The 26,503-nt window shown below is 37.8% G+C and overlaps 1 protein-coding gene across 4 annotated transcripts in view; it reads left to right on the forward strand.

The window, feature by feature from the left end:
• The window catches only part of RHOBTB2 (Rho related BTB domain containing 2), a 109,945-nt gene extending 84,324 nt beyond the window's left edge, over positions 1-25,621 (forward strand). For 3 of the 4 annotated variants that reach the window (XM_033950068.1, XM_033950069.1, XM_033950070.1), the window contains 6 exons: positions 11,258-12,243; positions 14,122-14,240; positions 17,279-17,429; positions 20,624-20,712; positions 21,976-22,081; positions 25,180-25,621. In XM_033950068.1, the coding sequence (XP_033805959.1) occupies positions 11,258-12,243; positions 14,122-14,240; positions 17,279-17,429; positions 20,624-20,712; positions 21,976-22,081; positions 25,180-25,364 (1,636 nt within the window). In that variant the 3' untranslated portion in view covers positions 25,365-25,621. The remainder of the gene's footprint in view (positions 1-11,257; positions 12,244-14,121; positions 14,241-17,278; positions 17,430-20,623; positions 20,713-21,975; positions 22,082-25,179) is intronic. The other variant, XM_033950071.1, reaches the window with a different exon arrangement.
• Positions 25,622-26,503: the final 882 nt, after the last annotated feature.

The raw sequence follows: 26,503 nt of genomic DNA on the forward strand, positions 1-26,503 counted from the left end.
GAAATTTTCGTACCTGGTGATAGCAAACACCATTCCTGCAGTCTCGAACCTAGCAGCTCAGCTTTTGCTTTTGACAGACCCAAATCTCTGACCAAATCGTTCAATTCGGACTGTGTTATCAGATGTGGATCGCCTGATGAGGATGGTTCAAAATCCGGGTCAATGTCACTGTTAGAACCCTGCACTGCAGTTTCTTCATCTGGTTCGTCTAAGGTCCAATCCTCTGGTGGTTTCGGAACTGGAAGACTGTCATCATGTGGCATGGGTCTCATTGCTGAAGGCAGATTAGGATATTCAATTGACTTCTTGTTTTTGGCAGAGAAACCAGACACATTAGTCAAACAGAAATAACAGTCCGTCACATGGTCTTTCTGTTCTCGCCATATCATCGGAACAGCAAATGGCATCGTCTTTCGAGTACCTCTGAGCCAGGCTCTCAGACTAACAGCACATGTCGCACAGCAAATGTGAGGCGCCCATTGCTTGTCTTGATCACCTATTTTGCAGCCAAAATACAGATGATAGGCTTTCTTTACAAGGGCAGTCATCGAACGTCTCTGAGGCGTAAGTGTATATTCCCCACAGATATAGCAGAATGTGTCGCGGCTGTTACGACACCGACGAGACATATTGCCCGACACCAAAACGTCTATAGCATCAAGCTTACTTACTGTTATATTGCTACAGCTACTATACTACTATACTTTACTATACTGATACTATATACACACACGGACTATCTATATTAACCAAATGAGCAGGATCGGTGTATGGAAGCCACCATTATAGCATGGTGAGACAGCGCAAGCTCGTTCAGACCTGCCCAGACATGCCCAGGATGTCATCTTCCATAAAACAGCTTCCAACCTGGCTAGATTTTATGCATGGACATACCCAGGCGGCACAAACCGTTGTTGATAAGACACTTATGGGAGAAAAAATTGTTTGCATCCAAATATAAGAAAAAATCACGACAAAATTGAAGATTTCTCTGAAATGGTACGTGATGGGTAATTTTTGATGTAATATTCATGATCAGCACCCAAAATTCTATAAGAAACACCCAGCAGTGTTCAGGAAGCAAAAACTTTGTTGTGCAGTGTTTTTAGTATGTTATTAATGTTTTTCCTATATCTTGCTCTTTCTTTCTTATAAATTTTTATTGTCTTTTCTTTATATCATTTTTCTTTCTTCAGATATTTCAATATTTCATACTTTTATAATTTTTCATAAAGTCATCAAAACCCATCTTAATGTTTTATGTTAAAATATCATAGGTTCTGGTTTAGAAAGAAAAGCTTTTAGTTTTTCTGGATCCTCGAAATACAAGGATTTATCTCCAGATGATACTCTCATTTTTGCCGGATAATATAGACCGTATTTAAAACCTTTTTCTTTTAGTTGAGGTCTCATGTCTAATAGTCTCTTTCTTTTATTTGCTGTGTTTTTAGCAAAGTCCGGCAAAAACCATATTCTGGATAATTTATAATTTAGATTTTTATCTTTCTTTGCTGCATTTAATATTTCTAATGCTTGTTGGTATCTAAGCATTTTGAAAATTAGTGGTCTTGTCCTGCCTTTATTTTCTACATTTTTGACTGGGATCCTATGCACCCTTTCTATTTCTAGTGGTTGTTTCAAGTCCAGTTGTAATATTTTTGGAATTAAGTTTTCTAGAAAAAGTATAGCATTTTTTCCTTCTAAATTTTCTTGTATTCCAAAAAGTTTAATGTTTTTCCTTCTTCCTCGATTCTCATAGTCTTCCAGTTGATCTTTCAATTTATTCAATTCCAAACTATCATTTTTGCATCTGTTTGCTTCACCTTCCATGACCTCCATTCTAGACTCCAATTCAGTTGTTCTTTTGTTATTACTTTCCATTTGTCTGTGAATGTTTAATATTTCTTCCTTCATTTCAGACATATTGGTTACAGTTTCCTTAAGCATTTGTTTAATTTGTCTTAGTTCTTCCATAACTTCTGCTTTACTCAATATGTCAGGTTCTTCAGCAGGAAGTGGGATCTTGCTTGGTGTTATTTGATCCTGTTTTTGTCTTTTTGCTGACATTCCAGCCTCATTTTTGTTTTGTCTGATGCTTGCCATGTTGTTATTTTCCTTTTTCTTAGGTTTTATTTCTTTACAGTTGTTAGCATACACAAAATTCTTTTTTCAATCACAATTTCCAGTATTCAATAAGATTTTTTTTTCCCACAACAGTGTATATTAGTTTGCCTTCGATGCTTTGCTTTGTGGAATTTTTGAATCCTTTCCTTCAGGTTTCCAGTCTAATTTTGTTGGAGAGTAGTTTCAATTGGTATTATTTTCACCAATTTTTTCACACTATATAATAAGAGAAATCAGCTCCTTACCCTCAGGATTTCTCATCAAAATCTGCAGAGGAGGGCTTTTTCAATCTTTCCTAATTTTAGATTGATAGGCACTATTCTTCTCACCAGAATCAGTTTTTAAATTGAGGAGATTTTATCCTCTCCTTTTTTCTTTGACAGGCAGCAATCCTTTATCAAAGTCAGTAAGAACTTTTTGTTGACTTATGTATTTTTCAATAAACTGCCTTCATTCTTTTCAGTGTCTTGTTTTCATATCTCAAATAAAAAAATTGGCTTCAGGCAATTAGTTGATCTCCCAGGGCTCCGACTGGCTGTAAAGGGCTACCTCAAACCGCCACAGCTCAGGAATTTAACTGACAACAGGCTTCACATTAGAATCGGTCTTTCTTTTACTTTTTTTTTTTTTTTTTTTTTTTTTAGTCAGTTTAAATTTTTAACAGCCCTTCTCAATACCGTGCCGATTCAACTTTCTCTATTCAATTGTCTGTCTTCACAAAAAGAAACCGGCAAAGGATAAAACTGATCTCCTCCATTCTCCACCCCTAGGGCTCCGAATCAGCGCCGGCAGGAGAAATCAAACCGCCACATAAATCAACTGATAGCAGCCTCACAACAAGATCGGTTTTTTTTTTAACTGTTAGTCAATTTTCAGCACGAAGGAATAACAACTCTTACTTAGGTTTGGCAGGTATAATATTAGGCTGGTGTTATTCACTCTAAGTTTTTTTTAAATATTCCTCGTCGCTCCAGCAAACCTCCTCCTCAATCTCCTGCTGTTTCAGTAAAGAGAAAATTCGCCGATTCTTTGCCCTCAGGGTCTCTGTTCAGCGCGGGCAAGAGAGGTCTGCTTCAAACCGCCACAGCTCTATCCCTCTTTAATTTCTCTCGCTGCCAGTCTCTCTTTCTCAATGCCCAATTTTTAAACTTTTCCTTCGTTGGCCAATTCAAATTTTTATCAGCCTTCACTCACTGCCTCGCCGTTTCAGCACAGATAAAAGCTGGTAAAAGATTCAATTACCTTCCCCTCAGCTTTTTTTGATGTCGGCGATTTGATGTCGGCACTCTGACTTTTCAGCTGTTATTCTCACAGACTTCAACTTCAGGCTTAAGAGGGTAACATCAACATCAGTAATAATTATTTTTTGATGAAATCTTCAAGAAGTGAATAATATTTTTTATCTTCCGTTGCCTAGATGAAGAGGAGCTTCGCGATTACACGTCCATTCGTGTTTGCGTTAAGCCACGCCCCTCCTATTACATTTTTATCTAATGATTAAACCTTAAATAGCTCTGGAAGACACAATGAAAGAGATTGAAAATTTTTTTGTTAAAAAAAGTAACAGAAATGTGTGAGCAATGGAATCCGTTACATCTTTCTTGGTGGGGGAGAGTCCAAACTATTAAAATGATGATATTGCCGGTGGTTTGTTATCAAATGAGTATGATACCAGTTTTTTTCAAGGGTCCTTTTATAAAAAGCTAAATGGTATTCTTATAAAATTTGTTTGGCTGGGTAAAATGCCTAGAATTGCTTTAGTATCTTTACAATAGTCAATTGCGGAGGGTGGGGTAAATTTTCCAAACTTCTATAGGTATCATCAAGCCTATATTTTACGCCAGGGTATGTATTGGGTCCTCCCAGAGCTCATGGAAAATGTCCCAGATTGGTTGTATTTGGAATGGCTCATGTTTCCTTTACATTTATCTCATGTTCTCAGTATCAAGATGCCTAGGAAATATAAAGAAAACAGAATATTAATGGATACATGGAAAACATTGTGTTATGTCAATAATTTAACACCTAATTCATTACATAAATCTACAAATCAATCTTTATGGGTAAACTCCAAGATTCAAATTGGCGGATTTAAAATCGTTTGGAAGCATTGGATTATTGCAGGTATACGGACTTTAGATGATGTTATTTCAAATGGTAAACTGCTTGATTTTTCACAGTTGCAAAATAAATTTGGTCTTAATAAATCACAAAGCTTTAAATGGTTGCAACTGAAGCAGGCTATTCAGGAGGGGTTCCCTGAATGGAAAATTCTTTTTTTTTTAAATTTTTATTTATAGATTTTCCATTCTTACAACATTTGAATCATAGTAAATATAATTAATTATTACATATCTAGTATACTATCATTAATATATCATTGTTATTAAAATATAATATGATAAAGATTATACATTATTATAGAAATATAAGTCCCTCTCCCTTTTTATATAACATGTTTCCAATAATTAATCAAATCCCACCCCATTCATATATAATTTTTTTTCAATGTGCTAAGAAATCTAATCATTAGAATAATTAGTCAATGGTTGCCAAATTTTCTTGAAATTAAGAAGATTCCCTTGTTGTAACGCTATTATTTTTTCCATTTTATAAATATGACAGACAGAATTCCACCAGAACGTATAATTTAATTTGGTATAATCTTTCCAATTTTGAGTAATTTGTTGTATGGTGACTCCTGTCAATATTAATAATAGCTTGTTATTATTTGCTGAAATCGGACTCTTAGTTCTCATTGCAGTGCCAAATAATATGGTATCATATGAGAGTCCTACATAATTCTCTAGTAACTTATTAATTTGGGGCCAAATTGAATTCCAAAATGCGTTTACACAGGGACAGAAAAAAATTAAATGATCTAACGTCCCTATTTCCAATTTACAATGCCAGCATCTATTAGATCTAGTACTATCTATCTTTTGCAGGCGCGTTGGGGTCCAAAACACTCTATGTAATAAGAACAACCATGTTTGATTCATAGATGCTGACTTTGTAGATCTTAATCTCCAGGACCAAAATCGTGGCCATTGAGACTCAGAAATTGTCTGACCAATCTCAATACTCCAAATATCCCTAAGACCTGTTTTCTTTTTTTTATTTAAAAATCCGTATATCAATTTGTACCATTTTGCGGCTTGGTGACCCAAAAAATCCGTCTGGAAACATAGAACCTGTAGACTATATTGATTATTAAGATTTTTCCATTCAGGGAACCCTACCTGAATGGCCTGCTTCAATTGCATCCATTTAAAATATTGTGTTTTATTTAATCCAAATTTATTTTGCAATTGTGAAAAACTAAGCAGTGAACCTTCTGAAATGACATCATTCAATGTTCGTATTCCTGCATTTATCCATTGTTTCCAGACGATTTTAAATCCGCCAATTCTGATCCTGGAGTTTACCCATATTGATTGATTTAGAGATTTAGCAATAGGATCTGGTGACAGATTACTGATATATCTCAATGTTTTCCAAGTATCAAATAAAATTCTGTGGTCTTTGTATCTTTTAGGCATTGTTATAGTTATTAACTGTTCTGGATATAAAGGGAACAGGAGCCGCCATTCTAAATATAGCCAATCTGGTACATTTTCTAAAAGATCTGGGAGGATCCAATACATACCCTGTCTTAAAATATAGGCTTGATGATACCTATAAAAATTTGGAAAATTTACCCCCCCTTCCATAATTGGTCTTTGTAATGATACTAAAGCGATTCTTGGTCTTTTCCCACACCAAACAAATTTTGTAAGAATATTGTTAAGTTTTTTATAAAATGACCCCTGAAAAAATATTGGTATCATACTCATTTGGTAACAAACCACAGGCAATATCATCATTTTAATTGTTTGAATTCTTCCCCACCAAGAAAGATGTAACGGATTCCATTGCTCACACATTTCTGTTATTTTTTTTAATAAAAGTTTTTCATTCTCTTTGACTGTATCTTCAATTGTATTTTTAATCATAATTCCTAAGTATTTAATTCCATCTTCTTTCCAAATAAATGAATATGGATCAAATAATCCTTTGGTACAATGAACATTGATTGGGAGAATTTCAGATTTGTTCCAATTAATTTTATATCCAGAAAAAGTACCATATTTTTCTATTAAATTAAGTATACATGGAATAGTAGTTTCCGGTTCTCTTAAATATAATAATATATCATCTGCATATGCAGATAATTTAAATTCAAAACTGGTAAATGATATTCCCTTTATCTCCCTAGTTTTGTTTATTGCAATTAATAAAGGTTCTAGGACAATATCAAAAAGTAAAGGAGACAGAGGGCATCCTTGTCTAACTCCCCTATGCAAGTTAAATTTATTTGATAAATTATTGTTAATATATAATCTTGCTCCAGGAGAGCTATACAATGTCTGAATCATTTTAATAAAACCGGATCCTATACCAAACCATTGTAAAGCTTGGTATATAAAATTCCATTCCACTCTATCAAAGGCTTTTTCTGCATCTAAAGATATTAAAAAAGCTGGATCATTTATATTTTTTGCTAAATTTAATGAGTGGAATGCTAATCTAGTATTATTTGATGAATGTCTTTTAGCAATAAATCCTGTTTGATGTACATCAATAATGAAAGGAAGAGCTTTTGCCAATCTTAATGCTAATACTTTAGCCATTAATTTATTATCCACATTCAATAATGAAATAGGCCTGTAATTTGAAACCAGAGTAGGATCTTTGTTTGGTTTTGGTAAGACTATAATTATCGATTCTGCCATAGTACCAGAAATATTTTCATTCTTTATTTGATATTGATATAAATTTAACAGATGTGGTAATATGATGTTTTGGAAAAATTTATAAAATTCAACAGTATACCCATCTCCACCTGGAGCGGATCCAACTCTAAGAGACTTCAATGCTGTTTCTAACTCTTTTAAAGATATAGGTTCTTCTAAACTTCCTTTTATATGATCTGGAATATTTGGTCCAATAAATGAATTTAAAAAATTTAATCCGTCTTGTTCTTTATTTTTATAAGAATTAGAAGTATATAATTCTTTGTAAAAATCAAGAAATTGTGTTATAATATCTTTTGTGTTGGTATGTGTGTTACCTTGTGTATCTTTAATTGTAATAATCTTAGATTTTCTTTTCTTTACTTTTAGAAAATTTGCTAATAATTTCCCCGCTTTATTTGAGTTTCCATAATATTGTACTTGTTTATTGAAAATGTCTTTCCTTACAATTTGAGAAGAAATCTCATTATATTTAACTTTTAATTTTAATAATTCTTGTAATGTATTATTTTCCCATTTCTCAATTAATTTATTTTCTAATAATTTAATTTGCTTTCCCATCTCAAGAAATTGTTTTTTTTTTTTTTTGTTAATAAATGTTGAATATGAAATAATATTTCCTCTCATAGTTGCTTTAAAAGCATCCCATAAGATCTCAGCATTAATAGTATCTGATTCATTAAATTGGAAGAATTCTTGCATTTTTATTTTAAAATCTTAAGAAATTTTGAATCTGCTAGTAAATCATTATTAAATCTCCAAATTAAATCAAAGTTTTCAACATCATAATTTTGAAGATTAATCCACACACCAGCATGATCTGAAATTATAATGGGATCAATTACTGCTTTTAATACACGCTGCGCTATATTATTAGAAACAAATATATAATCAATTCGTGAAAAGGATTTATGGACCTGAGAACAAAAAGAAAATTCCTGATCATTAAAATGAAGAATTCGCCATATATCTACTAAATCACAAGATAGTATCAAATTATCTAAGCCTAATGATTTCATAACTCTACTTGGTTTTTTATCCAAAATCGGATCCATTACAGCATTGAAATCCCCTGCTACTATTAAATTAGATGTAGCCAGTGGTAAAAGTAATTGTTGAATTTGTTTAAAAAACTCCATTTGATTCGTATTAGGAGCATATAAATTGAATAAATTCAGGGTTGTATTTCCCAGAACCATTTCAATATGTACCCATCTACCTAAGGGGTCATAATTAATTAATTTAAAATTTGCATTACATTTTTTGTTTATTAGAACAGCCACTCCAGCTTTTTTCTTTAAAGCCGGTGCAAATAAACATTTAGAAATCCAACCTCCAGATAATTTTTTTGATTCAATTTCCGAAAGATGCGTCTCTTGAATGAAGTAAATGTCCGCATTTTGATTTTTAAGGAACGATAATAATTTCTTCTTCTTGATAGGATGATTTAAACCATTGACATTCAGCGAATACATTTTTATATCCATCTAATTAATAATTATGTTTTAACCAATATTATATGATAATTTACAAGATTAGATCCTAGCACATTCAATAAAAATTTATCCCCTATCCCACCCATTATTTTCCCTCCCTCCCCACCCATTATCATATTCTGATTTGGAACACGCATTGGTCATGCAAAACCTAAATCTCCCTTCCCAGGCAACTAATAACTCATTATATTATTTAAAAACATATCTCTAAATTCAATACATTCTTTATACTTCCACCCTTATATAATTGAAAATTATATCCATTTAATCTATGAAATTTTATAAAATTACTAAGAATTATATATAGTTGATTCATAAAATTAAATTCAATATCATGCATACATTTAATATAATAATCTTAATAAATAAACATATTACAAATATATCTCTTATTCTCTATATATCTGTTATTCATCATGTAAATTAAATATAGCCATTTTATAAAATATTAATATTAATAATAAATGCATTTCAATCATTTTCATAGATCATCTTCATAATGAATTAATTTGAATGATTACTTGAATAAAATATACATTTTATATCAATAAATAAATTTGATAATGAATTCCTATTTTATTAATTATCTACCAATCAATTAATCAATTCCTTATTTTTCCATAATAAGTTAATATGACCAATAATTGAATTAAATATAAATTTTATAATAGACACCTATTTTATTAACTAATCCCTTCAATAAATCAGATTCTTATTTTATATATATTTCATAAAATTACAATCTTCTTACATAGAATTAAAATATTGTTTTTATAATAAATTAATATATTTCATTTTTAAGTCTTATTCTCAATATAACAAATTTTCCTTACAATAATATTAATAATAAATTCATTGTAAATCATTTTCATTATTCATTAATCATAATAAGTTAATATGCTTATATAATTGAATAAACTCTCTATTCTGATTAAAATATATTTTTTATATAAATAATTTAATTTTATAATTAATTTATATTTTAATTTATATTTTAATAATTAAAAAAAAAAAAAATTTTCTCCACTAGTATTAATGAATGTGGATGCAAATATTTTATTAATATTTAATTTGATAAAATAATATTGTATTATTGCATCCAATATATCAATAAATTTTCTTTCCAGTAGTAAACATTTCTTATGTCTTATTTTTTTTTTTTTTTTTTAATAATCTTCTTTATGGAATGGAAAATTCTTAATAATCAGTATAGTCTGGAATTCTTATGCTTTCAGGTGGATTTCTTGGGACACCAAGCCGCACAGTGGTACAAATTGATATCTGATTATATGAATAAAAAAACAAGGAATGGTCTTAGAGATATTTGGAGCATTGAGATTAAGCATCAAATTTCTGCGTCTCAATGGCCACGAATTTGGTCTTGGAGAATGAGATGTACATGTCTGCATCTATGAGACAAACTTGGGTTCTTTTTGTTACATAGAGCTTTTTGGACCCCTGTTAGATTACAAAAGCTAGATAGCTCTAGGTCTAATAGATGCTGGCATTGTAATCTGGAAGCAGGGACTTTGGATCATTTAATATTTTATTGTCCCTGTATCATGGTTTTTTGGAAATCAATTTGGTCTCAAATTAATTGTTTACTAGAAAACCATGTTGCTTTATCATATGATACAATTCTGTTTGGGATGTCAATGAGAGCAAAAAGTCAAATTTCATCAAATAATAACAAGCTTTTTTTTTAATTTTTTATTCATTTTTCATACTACAAGAAGTGTATCATAGAAATTTAAACGATCTCATAAAATATACAAGCTTTTATTAATTATGACGAGTCGTCATACAACATATTACCAACAATTGGAAAAATTACAATAGGCTTAGCTACACATTTTGGTGGAATTCATTATGTCATATTTATAAAATGGAAAGATCAATTGCCATACAAAAAGGAAATTATAATAATTTTAAAAAGATTTGGGGGCCATTAACAAATTATTGCAATGAATAGACATCATTTTCCTAATGAAAGTACATTTACATGTAAGGGGAGGGGGGAGGGTAAATAGTTATTTTAAAGGTCTGATTAATAGATTGAAATATAATATATAAATGATATTTTGAATTAAATTACTTGTGGGAAGTGTGGATGGGGGGAATAAATTCATGTATGTAAAATCATAATTGTATGAATATCAAGTGATATGTAAAAGTTAATATGATGTAGTATTGTGCACTTGTTGTAAGATGGAAAAATGAATAAAGAATTAAAAAAAAAAAGAAGTATCCAGTGGGAATATCAATTGTTGTAATTTTTAAAAAAATTCAATTTGGCTCGTATTCGAGGCATATACATTAAACAATTCTAGGGTATTATTTCCCATGCTCGTTTTCACATGTATCCATCTATCCAAGGGATCAGAATCAATCAATTGAAAATTAGCTGAACATTTTTTATTTATTAGTATGGCAACCCCAGCTTTCTTCCCAATTGCAGGGGCAAAAAGGCACCTTTAATTTTTTATATTGTAAACCGCCCAGATACATGTGATAGTCGATATATCAAGCCATGAATAAACTTGAAACTTGAAGTCATCCTGTTTGCTTTGCCAGCACTTTATTATGAAATTTGAGCAATATTGAATTATACTTTATATCCCACATTCCTACAAGATTTGCTTTCTGACGTGTACCATTAGGATCATAAACTTTATGTATAATTCATACTGTGGGGACACACTGAAAGAGCCACGATCTCTAGTGATATAACAAAATTTTTTGTCATAAAAAGGGGTGTTTTTGTCTTCTTGAGGCTATCTCACTGTTTCTGATATTCTTCTTATTTGGCTAAGTTGTAATGTTCTGAATTTCCTGTTTTAGGCCAATCAAACCCAATGAGATACTTCCACCAGAGAAGGGACGAGAAGTTGCCAAGGAACTTGGAATTCCCTATTATGAAACCAGTGTGGTTGCCCAATTTGGTATCAAGGATGTCTTTGACAATGCTATCAGAGCTGCTCTAATTTCCAGAAGACACCTCCAGTTCTGGAAGTCTCACTTGCGCAATGTCCAGAGGCCACTACTTCAGGCTCCCTTCCTTCCTCCCAAACCACCTCCACCCATCATAATGGTTCCAGATCCTCCTTCTAACAATGAAGACCACCCTGCTCACTTGCTGGAGGACCACTTGTGTGCTGATATTATCCTGGTGCTTCAGGAGCGGATTAAAATCTATGCACACAAGATCTACCTCTCCACTTCCTCCTCCAAATTCTATGATTTGTTTCTGATGGACCTGAGTGATGATTTGCAAGGGGGTTCTGCAAATAATGAGCGGACGTTTCACAAGGAGGAGAGACAGGGCAGGGACTTTCTTATGAGAGCTGCAAGCTTTGACATCTGTGAGAGCACTGAGGACATTAGCTCTGGCCAACAGTGCCTTCGAACTTCTACCAGTGATGGAATCTTGAGGTCAAGCACCTTTCAGAATGGAGAACTGGGACTAAGGCGAGGGAGGATTCTCTCTTCCTGGAGCCGAGCATTTGTGAGCATCCAGGAAGAGATGGCAGAAGAGCCTGTTACTTATAAACCCCGTTTAATGATGGTGGTAAGGATGGATCCTTCCATCCAGCCAGGTCCCTTCCGTGCAGTGCTTAAGTACCTCTATACAGGAGAGCTGGATGAGAATGAACGTGACCTCATGCAAATCGCCCACATTGCAGAACTGCTAGAAGTATTTGACCTTCGAATGATGGTGGCCAATGTTCTGAATAATGAGGCCTTCATGAACCAGGAGATCACCAAAGCCTTCCACGTCAGGAGAAGCAATCGTGTGAAGGAGTGCCTGGCCAAGGGCACCTTTTCTGGTATTGTCTTTGGCATTGCTGTTAGAGGTGGTTTTAAAACCCTAAGCAGGCCACATCTCTTAAGCTTGGGGGCTAGGTTACATAAGAAGCCACTAGAAGTGATCAGATTGCTCTCTATTTTTATGTATTCAATCTGACGTTGTGACAGCACATGCTTGAGTTTAGTTGCAGTGTCCTTTCAGCCACAAACAGATTTCTATTACTATTACTACTACTACTATTAATTATTTATATAGTGCTACCAGATGTATGCACTGCTGTACAGAATCATGAAGAAGACAGTCCCTGCTCAAAGGAGCTTACAATCTAAACAGACAAAGGTAGGGATACAGTTAGAGGAGATGGATAATCTGCTGGCTAGGTTGGTGGGCAGTAGGAAGTAGGGTTATGGATTGAAGACTATATCAAAAAGATGATACTTAAAAGGAAGCATTAGGGACATCATTTGTGCCTGTGGGTTTTGCATCAGTTTTAAAATGAAAGCACACACATGTTTTAACTCTGAAACTTGCCGCTGGTACAAAGTATACAAGATCACATGTATCTTATTTTCCCAGCAAAAATCCACTTGCAGAAAAAGATGTGTGTGGATTTCAAAATGCCCAGATCTGTGCCTACGAGCCTGGGCCAATCACACCTTAGGGTTAGTGGGGATGGGCGGACCCACTATGCCTAAGGCCTGATTGGTCCAGGCTTCTAGAGCCTGGGCCAATCAGGCCTTAGACTTAGCGGGGATGGGCCAGGAAGGGGTGGGCCCGTCTCATTTCGACGAGGCGGGCCTGTCGACTGGACGGCAGCAAGACCCGTCCAGCCGGCCAACATTTAAAGGTTAGTTGGGGAGAGGTTAGGGAGTCATCAGGGGGGGGGAGGTCATTAGCATGGGGGGTCCGGCTTTCCAGCAGGAGGGGTTGGGCACCCTCCTGCTGGTGTTTGGGGGGTTCCGGCAGGAGGGGTTCAACACCCTCCCGGCGATCTAGAGTTTCGGGGGGACGGCTTTCTGGCAGGAGGGGTTGGGCACCCTCCTGCCGGCGATTGGGAGTTTGGGGGGGTTCCGGCAGGAGGGGTTCAACACCCTCCTCCCAGCAATCTAGAATTTCGGGGGCAGGGGCGGCTCTCCGGCAGGAGGGGTTCAGCACCCTCCTGCCGGCGATCGGACAGGCGGTCGCTATACTTATCCCTTGCCGTGATAAGTGTAGCGGCTGCCTCTGCTCTAACCCGATTCTCTAACCGGCGTCTGTAACATGGACGCCAGTTACAGAATCGGGGTTAGTGTAGGCCCGATTCTGTATAGGACACCTCTCCCAGGCATCCTATACAGAATCAGGGCCTTAATGTCTTAACATTATTGCTTTATCTGCCCCACCCCCTTCCCTTCCTAATCTTCCCCAGCCCCATGAACTGTATATTCCTGCTGAATTTGATTAAAATGTACTATCCTCAGGATTACAGTTTCCTACTGATGTTTGTATGTCCATAGAGCAGGGGTTCTCAACCCAATCCTCAGGATTTATCCAGCCAGTTGGGTTTTCAGGATCTGCATAATGAATATGCACGAGATAAATTTGCACATAGTACCTCCATTCTATGCAAATCTATTTCATGCATATTCATTGTGGCTATCCTGAAAACCTACTTGGCTAGGAGTGTCCTGAGGAGTGAGCTGAGAACCCCTACTCTAGAGTATATCTATCCTCAACCCACTGTTTTTCTGTATGACAGGCCTGGACAGTACACATTGCACATTTTGTATTTTCCTGGTTCATCCTGGAAAGTTGGATAATGTGCACCCCACACCTGCCAGCATTTCTTCTTGTATTCTGTAGTCATCAGTAATGAGAAGAACTCTTAACACTTCTTCACTGCCTGGTTTATTTGCAGATGTGACCTTTGTTCTAGATGATGGAACTATCAATGCCCACAAGCCTTTGCTCATTTCCAGCTGTGACTGGATGGCTGCCATGTTTGGGGGTCCTTTTGTAGAGAGTAGTACGAAAGAGGTGAGTATTGAGGGTGGATATTTGGACCTATTATACTTTGGGGTAAGTACCAAGTGCTAGTTGGATTTTAGGGTAGTAGGACTTTTTTTGCAACTTAGCTGAAACCACTGGCTTCTCATCCTAGATTTCTAAAACCATCTGTTCAAATTTTTAATGCTTCAGGACAGTGACATAACTAGCATATTTGATACCGGGGCTAATCATTTCTTTAACACCCATCCTCCTCCTCTATATGAAAAAAAATATATACCGCACAGTGGTATAAATTGATAAATGGATTAGTTAAAAAGAAGCCTAAAAATGGTCTTAGAGATATTTGGAGCATTGAGATTAAGCATCAGATTACTGCGTCTCAATGGCCACGAATTTGGTCCTGGAGGATGAGATCTACATTATCAGCATCTATGAGACAAACTTGATTTTTTCTCTTACATAGAGCTTTTTGAATAGCTCTAAGTCTAATAGATGCTGGCATTGTAGTCTTGAAGTTGGGACTCTAGATCATTTATTATTTTACTGTCCCTTTATCTTAGCCTTTTGGAAATCTATTTGGGGTCAAATAAATTGATTATTGGAGAACCATGTGGCATTATCTTATGATACAATTTTATTTGGAATATTAATGAGGATGCAGAGTCAAATGTCATCAAACAATAATGAACTTTTATTAATCATGACAGGAGTTGCCATACAGCAAATCACATTTAATTGGAAAAATTGGAATAGACTCAATTACTGCTTCTGGTGGAATTCATTGTGTCACATTTATAAAATGGAAAGAGTAATTGCTATACAAAGAGGGAATTATAATAAATTTAATGAGATCTGGGGGCCATTGACAAGCTATTGTAATGAATAGATACAATTTTTCCATTATAAACACAATACAAAGGAGAGGTGGGGAGAGGGAGTTAAGAATTGTATAAAATGTTTAGATCAATAGTAAAGAATGTTGTATATGAGGTTTGTGATTGCACAGGTTATGGTGGGGATGGGAGGGAGTGGGTTAAAATTTTTATATTTTAATGTTGAATATGATAGTGATTCAAGTGATATATTCAGTTTCATTTGTTATTTAATGTTACACTTGTATGATGTAAAATGAATAAAGATTTTAAAAAAGATATATATATTTTATCCATGAGTCATATAACAAGGGTGAACCTAGGAATAGGCAGCATCTTAAGCACTGCAGTGAACACTAGAACATCAGTATACCCATTGTAAAACTTAACAAGCCAGATAATACAGATCAATCCTGCACAGTCAATGCTAACAGAAAACCATGTATTTTTCATACACAGAGAACACAGGTACACCCTTGCCCAGTATGGAATAAGTAATCACAAACTAGAAATAGAAATATGTAGACAAAGTTAAACTGAACTGCCAAGAAGCCTGCCTCTGCATACAATGCAACACCACAGATACAGTGACACATGTCACCTAATACTGTGCAAAATATAAATATAAAGACAGCAGATGTAAATTTGAAAAAAATGGCAAATACCAATCACCACTTTACAAATTAACAAATAAAAATAAAACAAAAAATGGAAAATAAGATAATACTATTTTATTAGACTTATAATTTTTCAATTAGCTTTCAGAGGTCAAAACCTCCTTCCTCAAGTCAGTACAGTATACTGCTGTTACGGTATTCTGTCCTGACCTAAGGAAGGGGTTTTTGGTCTTCAAATGTTAGTCCAAAATGTATTAAAATGTGTCCAATAAAAAGATTACCTTATTTCCATTTTCTATTTATAACCCTATTTATTTACAATACTTTATCCTAAAGCAAAAAATAAAATCTTTTTTCTACCTTAGTCATCTCTGGCTTCTGCTTTCCTCATCTTTTGTTCACTCTCTTCCTTGCATCCACTGTCTGTTCTCTCTCCCTTCTATCTAGCATCTACCTTCTTTCTCTTCCCCTTCATCCACTCTCTGCCCTCTTTCTATGCCCTTTCTAGTCAGTCTGTCCTCTCTCTCCCATTTAGGAAACAATATATCAAAACAGTGAAGATACATATTTTACACGCGCATGCACACACACTTTTTAAAAATGAAAATTATCCATCTTTCCCTCCCCTCAGAGTCTGACATCTCTCTCTCCTCTCATTCCCTTCCTGTCCCAATCATGATCTGGCATCTGTTTCCTTCCCTTCCCTTCCATCTCTCCCCCCCCCCCCATGATCTGGCATCTTTTTTTCTTCTCCCTTCCCTTCCATTTCCTTCCCTTCCCTGATATTCTTTCTCCCTTCCAAATTGTCATCTTTCTACCTTAACCCTCCCTCCTCCCCAATCAGGTGCAACATTTCTCTTTTCCTCCCCACAGGATCCAGTACTCTCTCTTTCCTTCCCTAAATGGCTGCATCTTACAATCTTCGAGATGCCAGCAGCATCAGTCAGCTAAACACACTGCCTTTGGCCCTGAAAGATTTTCCAATGCTTTAACTTCCTGTCTCCGCAGAGGCAAGATACTGCAGTAGAGAAAAGTTTCCGGGCCATTACTGGTGGCCAAAGATTCAAGCTGCAGTGTAGGGAAGGAATGGTGCAGAATCATAGCATCCCCTTATGGTTTGCACCTGGGGTGGTCCTCCCCCACCCTTAGTATACCACATTTAGTATAATCATTCTAGAACATGCTGTAAAGAAAATCCTTAGCTTCAGACTTCATAAAAAACTGTCACTGGAAAAAAATCTCAGTTCTAGCAACTGACTCCAGCCCATAAAAAGAATATAAGAATTGCCATATTGGGTCAGACCAAAGGTCCTGTTCCCAAGAATGACTATTCCAGGTCCAGGTATTTGGCAGGATAACAGAAAATGGCAAAATTTCTAAGACCCCCAGGGATTAGTAGTGGCTTTTCCCAAGTTTACCATAATAATGGTTTATGGACTCCATCATAACATTTTGTCATTTTGCTGCTGTCGGTTTCTATCGTTGATTGTTTTAAGGCCTGCACTTCTTAGAGAGTGTTTTCTAGAAGAATTCACAGCCTGTAGTAAAAAGCATCCTTTCTTGTGTCTTTCTCAAGGTGGCTATTCCATACACCACAAAGAGCAGTATGCGAGCTGTGCTGGAATATCTATACACTGGCCAGTTCACAGCTAGCCCAGACCTTGATGCCATAGACCTCATCATCTTGGCCAATCGACTTTGTTTGCCACACTTGGTTGCCCTCACAGGTAACTCTTCACAGATGTGTTTAGAGAGCACTGCAATGAGATATCTTTTAACAGAGTGTGTTTATGTGCAGTATGACAGTTTCCAACCTCAGTGTGTATTTGTGTGTGTTACATATAGATTAGTGTAACACCCCTTAACCAGTGGTGTAACTTTGGGTGGGCACAGGCCCACTTAGCGGCAGCACCACACTGACATCTCCTCTCCACAGTGTTCCAGCATCTGCCCTTCTATCTCTCCCTTCCCAGTATCCTTGCATGCGTCCCAACACCTACAGTGATTCATTTCTGCTACTGGAAGGGTCCATCCAAGTAGAGAATGACACGAAAAGAATTTTCCCCGTCTCCGCCCCATCCCTGCAAACCATCTGATCCCATCCACACAAGCCTCAAATAGTTTTATACTGAACTTATTTTATTATAATATAAAAATAAACAATATTCTGTACAATTGTCATTTTATAAATAAGAGTTCTGGCTGCTGAACTAGAGGAAGAGATCTTCAGCTGGCAGGGCTTTGTTTATAAATGTTTATCAACAGCTACATTACTACTTTATTCTAAACTTTTACATTTATGGAGTGTACAATAATACTTCCCTGTGGTTTTACATTAAATACTAATAAGTTCAATATCACAGGCTTTATATCCTTAATAATAATTTTTTTAAACCATCGTTTAAATATTTAAACTTCAAAAATGTAATTATTGAATTTAATAATTACATTTTTGAAGTTTAAATATTTAGATCACCTTTTGTTCTATTGTCCATTTATTTTATCATTCTGGAAATCAATTTGGCCTCAAATTAATAGGATGTTAGAAAATCCGGTAGCTTTGACATATATGATACTATTTTATTTGGAACAACTATGAGAGCAAGAAGTCAAATTTCGTCAAGTAACAACAAACTTTTGTTTATTTTAACTGGAATAGTAATACAACAAATCACATACAATTGGAAACAATATGACAGGTTAAATTACAATTTCTGGTGGAATTCTGTATGTCATATATACAAAATGGAACTCACCATTGCAACACAAAAATGTTATGTGAGTAAATTTCAGAAAGTATGGGGACCGTTAACAGATTTTTGTAATGAATGATTAACTTTTCCCATGATAAGATATTTGATTAGAGGGGGAAGGGGTGGGATTTTATTTCTGATTATTACATAATATATCAATATTTGAATTAATTTCATAATAAGGTTGATTTTATGTATTATTGAATTGGGAGGGAGGGAGGGATGGGGGATTATTATATTCAATAAAAATGAAATAAATTTAGATTCTTACATAATATTTTAACTTTATATAATACTAATTTTCTAATGAAATGATACAATGATACAATATTATTTGGAACAACAATGAGAACACAGAGTCCGATATCAGCTAACAATAATAAACTTTTATTAATTCTAACAGGGGTCGCCATTCAGCAAATTACTCAGAATTGGAAAGATTACACTAAATTAAATTACACTTTCTGGTGGAATTCAATTTGTCATATATATAAAATGGAAAAAGTAATGGCATTACAACAAGGTTATATTAAAAAATTTAATAAAATATGGGGACCATTGACAAATTATTCTACTGATCAGATATCATAACACATGTATAGAACATATAGAGGGGGTAGGGAAGGGAAAAATATTGTAATAATAATGATATAAAATTTTTATAAAGGGTTTCTTTAATTTACAATGTAAGAACATTTATTGATAATTTCAAGTGTTTCTTCATAATTGAATGTAATACATGTATTTCACTTGATGTAAGAATTTAAAAAAGAATAAAAATTATTTACAAAAAAAAAAAAAGAAATGTTAAATTTGAGGTTAATATGTGAGTTAACCAAGTGTGTATATTTAAGTTTATTGTGAGTTTATTTGATACACTTGTAACATATGAAAATGAATAAAGAATTATAAAAAAATAAATATATTAAATGATGTTGTTGTTTTTTTAAAAAAAGGATATAAAGCCTGTGATATTGAACTTTTTTAGTACTTTATCCTAAAGCAAAAAAATATATATATAATTTTTTTCTACCTTTGTTTGTTTTTTGCTTTCTTCATCTCATCACTCTCTGCCATCCATCCATTGTCTGCCTTCTCTCTGCCTCTTTCATATGGCATCTGCTCTATTTCTATGCCTCTTCAGAAACTGTCTGCCCCTCCTTCCATCCAGTATGTGCTCACTCTCTCCTCTCCACTTCCTTCCAGAGTCTGCTCCCCTTTTTCTCCTCCACACTTCCTTCTAACATCTGTTCCCCTCTCTCACTCTCCCCTTCCCACCAACGTCTGTTCCCCTCTCTCTCCCCACCCCACTTCCATCCAGCATCTGCTCCTCCCTCTCTCCACTGCCCTTAACCGTCTGTTCCCTTCTCTCCTCCCCACTTTCCTTCAGTGTCTGCTTCCCTCTCACTCTCCCCTTCCAACTAGCATCTGTTCCCCTCTCTCTCCCCTCCCCCACTTCCATACAGCATCTGTCCTCCCTCTCTCTCCACTTCACTTCAGCGTCACTCAACCTCTTCCCCTTGTCGGGCTTCCCTTCCCAGTCTGTAGCCCTTCTTGTGATTGCAACACTTGCTCCCTTCCCGCCTCTGGCAAAAAAAACCCCAAAAAACATCCGTTCATTTCTTCCCTTTATCTAGCCATCTCCCTCCTTTCCCCTCACCTTTACTGGCGCTCTTCAGCAGTTTTCTCTTTCTGAGGTATCTGGACTGGTAGCCATTCTCACAAGTCCCATATAACTGCCCCAAAGCCTCTCTTCTGACGCACTTCCTGTTTCCACCTGGGCGGCTTGCGACAGAGGAGAGGCTTTGGGGCAGTCGTGTGGGACTTGTGAGAATGGTTACCATGTCCCGACACCTCATAAAGATAAAACTGCTGAAGAGCGCCTGCAAAGATGAGGGGAAAGGAGGGAGATGGCTAGATGAAGGGAAGAGATGAATAAATGTGGTTTTGGTTGTGAGTGAGTGAGTGTCGCAATCATGAGGAGGGCTGAAGACTGGGAGGGGTGGGAAGGAAGCAACAAGGCAGATACTTTACTGCGGGGACAAGGCCATTCAAGGGACGGTGAATGGCCTTGTCCCTGTACCTGCGGTGACCAGGGTTTTTTTAATGCCTCGTTTGGCTACACCACTGCCCCTAACCTCATTGATGTGTGTATGTTTGTGTTACAGAGCAGTACACAGTAACAGCACTCATGGAAGCAGCTCAGATGCACGTGGACATTGATGGAGATGTACTTGTATTACTGGAACTGGCTCAGGTAATATTGACTTGCTATAGTAATGTAATACTGTGACTGAGTCTGGATGGAGAGGTGGACAGACAAGAAATGGAGGAAATTAACCTTGCTAAGGACATGCAGAGAATGATAAACATTTCAGGAACAGTGAGGATAGAGAAGAGCTAAAGCTAAGAGGAGGAGAAGGGATGTGAATCCAGCATGCACCTCTCTGTTCTCAGCCCTGTTGTCCATTCCATACTTTGTGCACACTATGAAGTTCCTTTAGGAAAGTTTAGAACTCAGAGTGGTTTTCCAGAGTGATATGCATCATGTAATATTTACAGCAGCTCTCTGTGTGAATCACAGATGGCTTAGAAAGGGGATGCTCATGTGATCTGTTAGTAATAATGGTCCTATTGTATTATACACAACTACAGACCGCAAATTCACCAGGCCTGGAGTTGCAGAGAGCAGCTGTAAATATTTCCTAGGTAGGGGAGTCCTGCGGTAAGCTGCTTCTCCTCTGCCACTTGTGCAGAGGTGCCAAGTAACCCAGTTTGAGACCTGAATTTCTGACCACCCCATGCTGGTGCATTATAGAACTCATAACACTGATTTCATTAGGCAGGATCAGGCATTTCCAATCACACTCTGCTTTGGGATATTAGTTCAAAACCAACCTGTCCCAAAATCTCCAGCCTGGAACTGGGTAACTTGGCACCTCTGCTTGTGTAAAGGACGAAGGAATTAATAAGTATCCACGCCTAGCAGGAGTCAAGTTCAGTCAGCTGAAGGCTCAGCTTAGGACTCAGGCCTCCCATAACTAGAAAAAACAGTGAGACTGCACACTGCTGGGAGAATTTTGCAGCCTTGGCTACAGCAGGATTCCCTGAGGACTGAGGGACTCGGAAGAACTGATAAAGGATACACTGTGAAATCAAAATCAGCAAGCTTCCCCTCCTTTTTTTTTTTTTTTTAAATATATTGCCCTCCCAAATTGGCCATCACAGTGATAATTCTTGACTAGGAGCCACAAACTGTAGTTCCTTCTGGAAGTTATCTAATAAGGACTCAAGTCTGGCTCCTAGAAATCACCATTGAGCAGTAGCAAACTCCCTTCCCCCAATGTCTCTGCAGTATCCCCAGCCTCGGTGGTTCAGAGATCAGAGGGCTTGACCCAGGAATTGAACTCAGATCCTCCACTGAGAGTCTCCTCATCAGCCTCCTGGAAAGAGACCTGTTTTTAGTCAAATGAAGCAATAATAACTGACCCCTCAAGCCAAATGTTCCCATCTCTTACAGTTCCACTGTGCCCACCAGCTGGCCGACTGGTGTTTGCACCACATCTGTACCAACTACAACAACGTCTGTCGCAAGTTTCCCCGGGACATGAAGTGCATGTCCCTCGGTGAGTGCAGTTTTACACCTGTGAACCCTCTCCCTTCTCTCTGCTCACCAATGATGTCTTCTTAATGCAGCACTGCGAGTTTTGATCACAGACCCTGTCTCTCACTATCATTATACAAAGAAGCCACTTCTCAGTGCTGTACATTGTAGAGATAGTTAAACACTGGAACATGTTACTGAGAAATATGTCTTTTTGGGAATATATTACAGTACTCAAATGCCATTCTAGTATGGTTCTTTACCATGGATTCTGGCTGGAAGTTGAACTGGACTGTTGAGTTCCTTTGGAGTTCTCTCTTTCTGCCTGGCATGTGCCATCCTCTCACTCACTCTTTCCTTTTGCTCTGGGTTTGCAGAATTGCTTTGCACTTCCACTGGCGTCTCTGGTCATATATATTTGGAGGGGTGGTGGGACAGCAAACTAGGTAGAGCAAAGAAACATGACATTTCCATTCATCATATCTATACACACAGCATTACCCCCCTACCTTTAAACTAGCTATAAAAACTACAAGGGCAATAATTAGGGGGAGGTGAGAGGGGTGGTTGCCCAGAATGCAAAAGTTTCTTGGGGATGATAAAGTGAGTGCAATGCAAGAGTAAAGTCCAGAGAGAGTGCTGCTCACCTCTTACCATCCAGGCTGAAGGGAAGAGGTAGAGGACTGGCAATCAGCATGGAAGGGGTGGAGGGAGAAAGGAGCAGTAATTAGGATAGGATAAAAATGCACTTCCCACCCTAATGTCAGGGCCGGTGGTAGACATGATGGGTCCCAGGGCAGACACTATGGAGGGGCCCCTAAACCTGCTCTCAGGCCACTCCTCTTTTAACTTCAGACACGTTTGGGTACCTCAGAGTCATCCCTGGCAGCAAATCCTTTAATTAACCTGTAGCAGCCCTGCAAACTTCCCTCTACCACATCCTGTCCTCAATGATGCCACATCCTGTTTCTTAACTGGTACAAAGAAGCTTGTAGCACCAGCACAGGTTACCTACAGGAATCGTCACCAGGGACGGCTCTTGAGGTAGACTGGGGGGAGGGAGCAGGGGGGTTTCAGAGATGGGCAGATGCTAGCCTGCGGTTCCCCTGGCTCTCATAGGAGCAGATGCCAATTTGGGGCAGTAGAGAAAGATGAATATGTAAGTAGGGGCAGAAGGGATGCAAGGGAAGGGAAGAGAGAAGAGATAAATGCAGGGGTGAAGGAGAGGTTAAAAAAAAACTATGTACAGGGGTGGGGTGGGAAGGGAAGAACATGGCCAAGCTCACCCAGGTTAAATCTGGGCCTACCCAAAATGGCAGGTCTGGCTACACCTCTGGTTGGCCAAACTTCACTTCACCACTACATTCTGTTCCACTTAGGCAGAATGTGCCGTTACTTTAGTCATTTACATGCATATTGAACATGTAAATATGAACACCATCTTGGTAGAATTCCACCCCCCCCCCCCCCGCCCAACTCTGGCAGAATCTCACTTCAGTCAGACATGCAGAAGACAAATTAGGACAAAAAGCAGACAATTGAAGTGGAAACTCCAAGAAGCCAGACTCTGTGAGCAGTGCAACACTGAAGAAAGGGAAACAGAAATGTATTCCCCCCCCTCTACTGGTAAAATACAAAGAGAAAAGAAATGCACATAATTCAGATTTTGAGACCGAAAATAAAGGGTGATATTCAAAGTGATTTAACTGGACAGGAGAGGCTCCTGACCAATTAAATTGTCTGTGAGAGGCTATCTGCTGGTATTCAGTGCATGACATCACCATGTTGACTTCGGTGCATGCACAAAGACCCTCCAGACAGGCTCTGAGTGGAATTTGTACTTTACAGCTAGATTTTGCAAAATGCTAGTATATGTAAGTGTGTATTTGTACCTGCTAGGGAGCAACACAGATACACACTGTTGGTTGTACCTGTATGCAGTGATTTCAGAAGGGAAATAACATACACATGTACTATCCATATCTAAAATTTCCTCTTTTTGGATGCAGGCTGGCTAAATCCACTTAAATGTTCGAGACTAAAATTAACTCCCAAAATGTTTGCCTTTCTGCAGTTGTTGCTTTAGCATTTTATTTTTCTAATTGAACTGAACCTACTGTCTCTCATCTTGGTCTTATTCTAAGTTCTTTTCCAGGGTCTCCTTTCCACTTCCATGTTTCTTCCCTTCCTTTCTTTCATAAGTGGCTCTGATATTAATATTACTTTCTGTCTTTTTTCTTCTCTGCCCCTCACTCCTACTCACGCCAAGATTTCTCCTCTTCTCACCTACCTGCTTTTCCACAAACTTCACATATTTGTTCATTTTCTTTTTCTCTCATGCCCTCCGCAGGCCTGTCCATTTACACTACCGCATTCCCGTCAGGTCTTTTACACCATCTCTCCGCCCCTCCTTCTCGAGACTTTTTTTTGTGACTGCATCCTTCTCTATCCCCCTCCTAATGTTTTTCCCTCTTTTAAAAACATCCCCCTCCCCTTTATTCTTCCTCTTTCCTGTCTGGGTTTAGTTTTTACTGGGGCTGAGCACAGCTGCCTCCCCCGTTTCCATGGAGATAGTTTTTGCCCTTCAAATCTCCCCAACACCAGCTTGGCAAAAGGACCACCACCAAATCATCATATGCTGCTGTGGGGTTAGTCTTACAGAATGTGCTTTGGTAGCAGATAACTTGAGATTTAATATTTATGGCTCCTGTTGCTGGCAAAGTGGCTGGATAGAGTGAGGAGACAGAGGATCAGACAAGAATTTGGGTTGTTCTGGGCTTCATCTGAGGTATTTTAAACTATTTATTTTTAAGATCAGATGAGCAGGAGAACACTTACAAATCCATAGGGATAGCTCTGGGCTCTTCCTTTCAAATCAGGGGCAGACCTGTATGCTGTTATTTCCAGTGTCATTATGCTTGAAAGTTAACTGTATGCCAGGGATGTTTCTGCTGAATGGGCCTCTCTGAGCTCTGTCCCTCAGAAGTTTCACTAAGGGCTTACGATCCTCAACAGGGCACTTTAGAGAGGTGCCTATGCGGGGCTTTTGATTTTCAAGGTGTGATCTCTTTTTATGGCTTTGGATATCTTTTTGTCAACATGACTTTCTTCTTGTTTTAGCAAACCAGGAGTATTTTGAAAAGCACAGGTGGCCCCCTGTCTGGTACTTGAAGGAGGAAGATCACTACCAACGGGCAAGGAAAGAGCGTGAAAAAGAAGACTACCTTCATCAGAAACGGCAGCCTAAACGGAGGTGGATCTTCTGGAACTCTCCATCCTCTTCCTCTGCCCCTGCTGTGGTTTGAAAGACCTTCTCCAGGAAAGGCTGCAGAGTTACCAGCACCCTACTTCTCCATGGTAGAGGCAGCTAAATCCTTATTACAGGAAAAAGGAACAAATTTTGGCAACTGTACTGCAGAAAGCCTGGCGAGAGGCCCCTGTGCTAGGCACAGCAACTTGCTCCACAACCACCCGTTCTATGGGACTTGACTATCAGCAAAATTAACATATGTTTACATGTGTGATATTTTTTTTAAGTAAAATAAAAAGAAACATAGTTGCACTTTTGTTTCATTTACCTGTAGGAGTTTCAGGTATTCTTGGTTGTGGGAGTATATTATGTACTAGTGATTTCACCCGTTACATTCGTTACAGTAACGGGTGCTAGAATAGCCCCACCTCTACCTGGACCCTGCCTCCCACTGATCCCAGTCCCATCACCTCACCTTTTACCATTTCCTTAGTCCTCTGTACCCTTTTGGCCCTCGTAGATCTTCCATTGCATTTATCACCTGACAGGGCCTTTAGCTCCATGTGGGTCTGGCCTCCTGGACCCCCATTACTTACCCAAGACAGCAGCAGTGGCCTTACATACCAACCCCTCCTCCCTCTGTACCCCAAAGCAGCAGCAGTCCTACCATTTCCATCTCTCCCTTTCCCACCCTCTACCATCTCTCTGACCCTGTTTCACCCCTTTTGCCATCTTTCCCGTCCCCTCTGTCCTTTCCCAAGGCCATCTCTATCTCTCTCCTGCCCCCTCCATCTTTCCTGAAGTATATCTCTCCCTGTCCCCCTTGTAGCCCCTCTGTCCTTCTCATCCATCTGTCTGTCTTTCCTTTCTTCACTTGAGTCCAACATCTCTCCCTTCTCCTACTCCCACCCCTAATCCAGCACCTCCTGCCTCTGCGGGGCTCTTGCAGCTCCTCCAGCCAAGCTTCAGCCATCTACACTGGCTCCAGGCTTGCCGTATCAAAGAGGGAGGGCGATATGGAAACTGCCGCAGGCTCCTTTCGATGGGGATAAAAACCCTTAGTGCGCATGCGCACTTGAAACTCCGTGCAGGCTCCTACTGCAAAGGCAAGGAGGCACAAAGCATGGAGTTTCAAGTGTGCATGCACGCCAAGGGTTTTATTATAGTGGATACAACCTGGAAATGAGCTGGAAC

Source organism: Geotrypetes seraphini, chromosome 6 (assembly GCF_902459505.1).
Source record: "Geotrypetes seraphini chromosome 6, aGeoSer1.1, whole genome shotgun sequence".
Taxonomy (NCBI): Eukaryota; Metazoa; Chordata; class Amphibia; order Gymnophiona; family Dermophiidae; genus Geotrypetes; species Geotrypetes seraphini.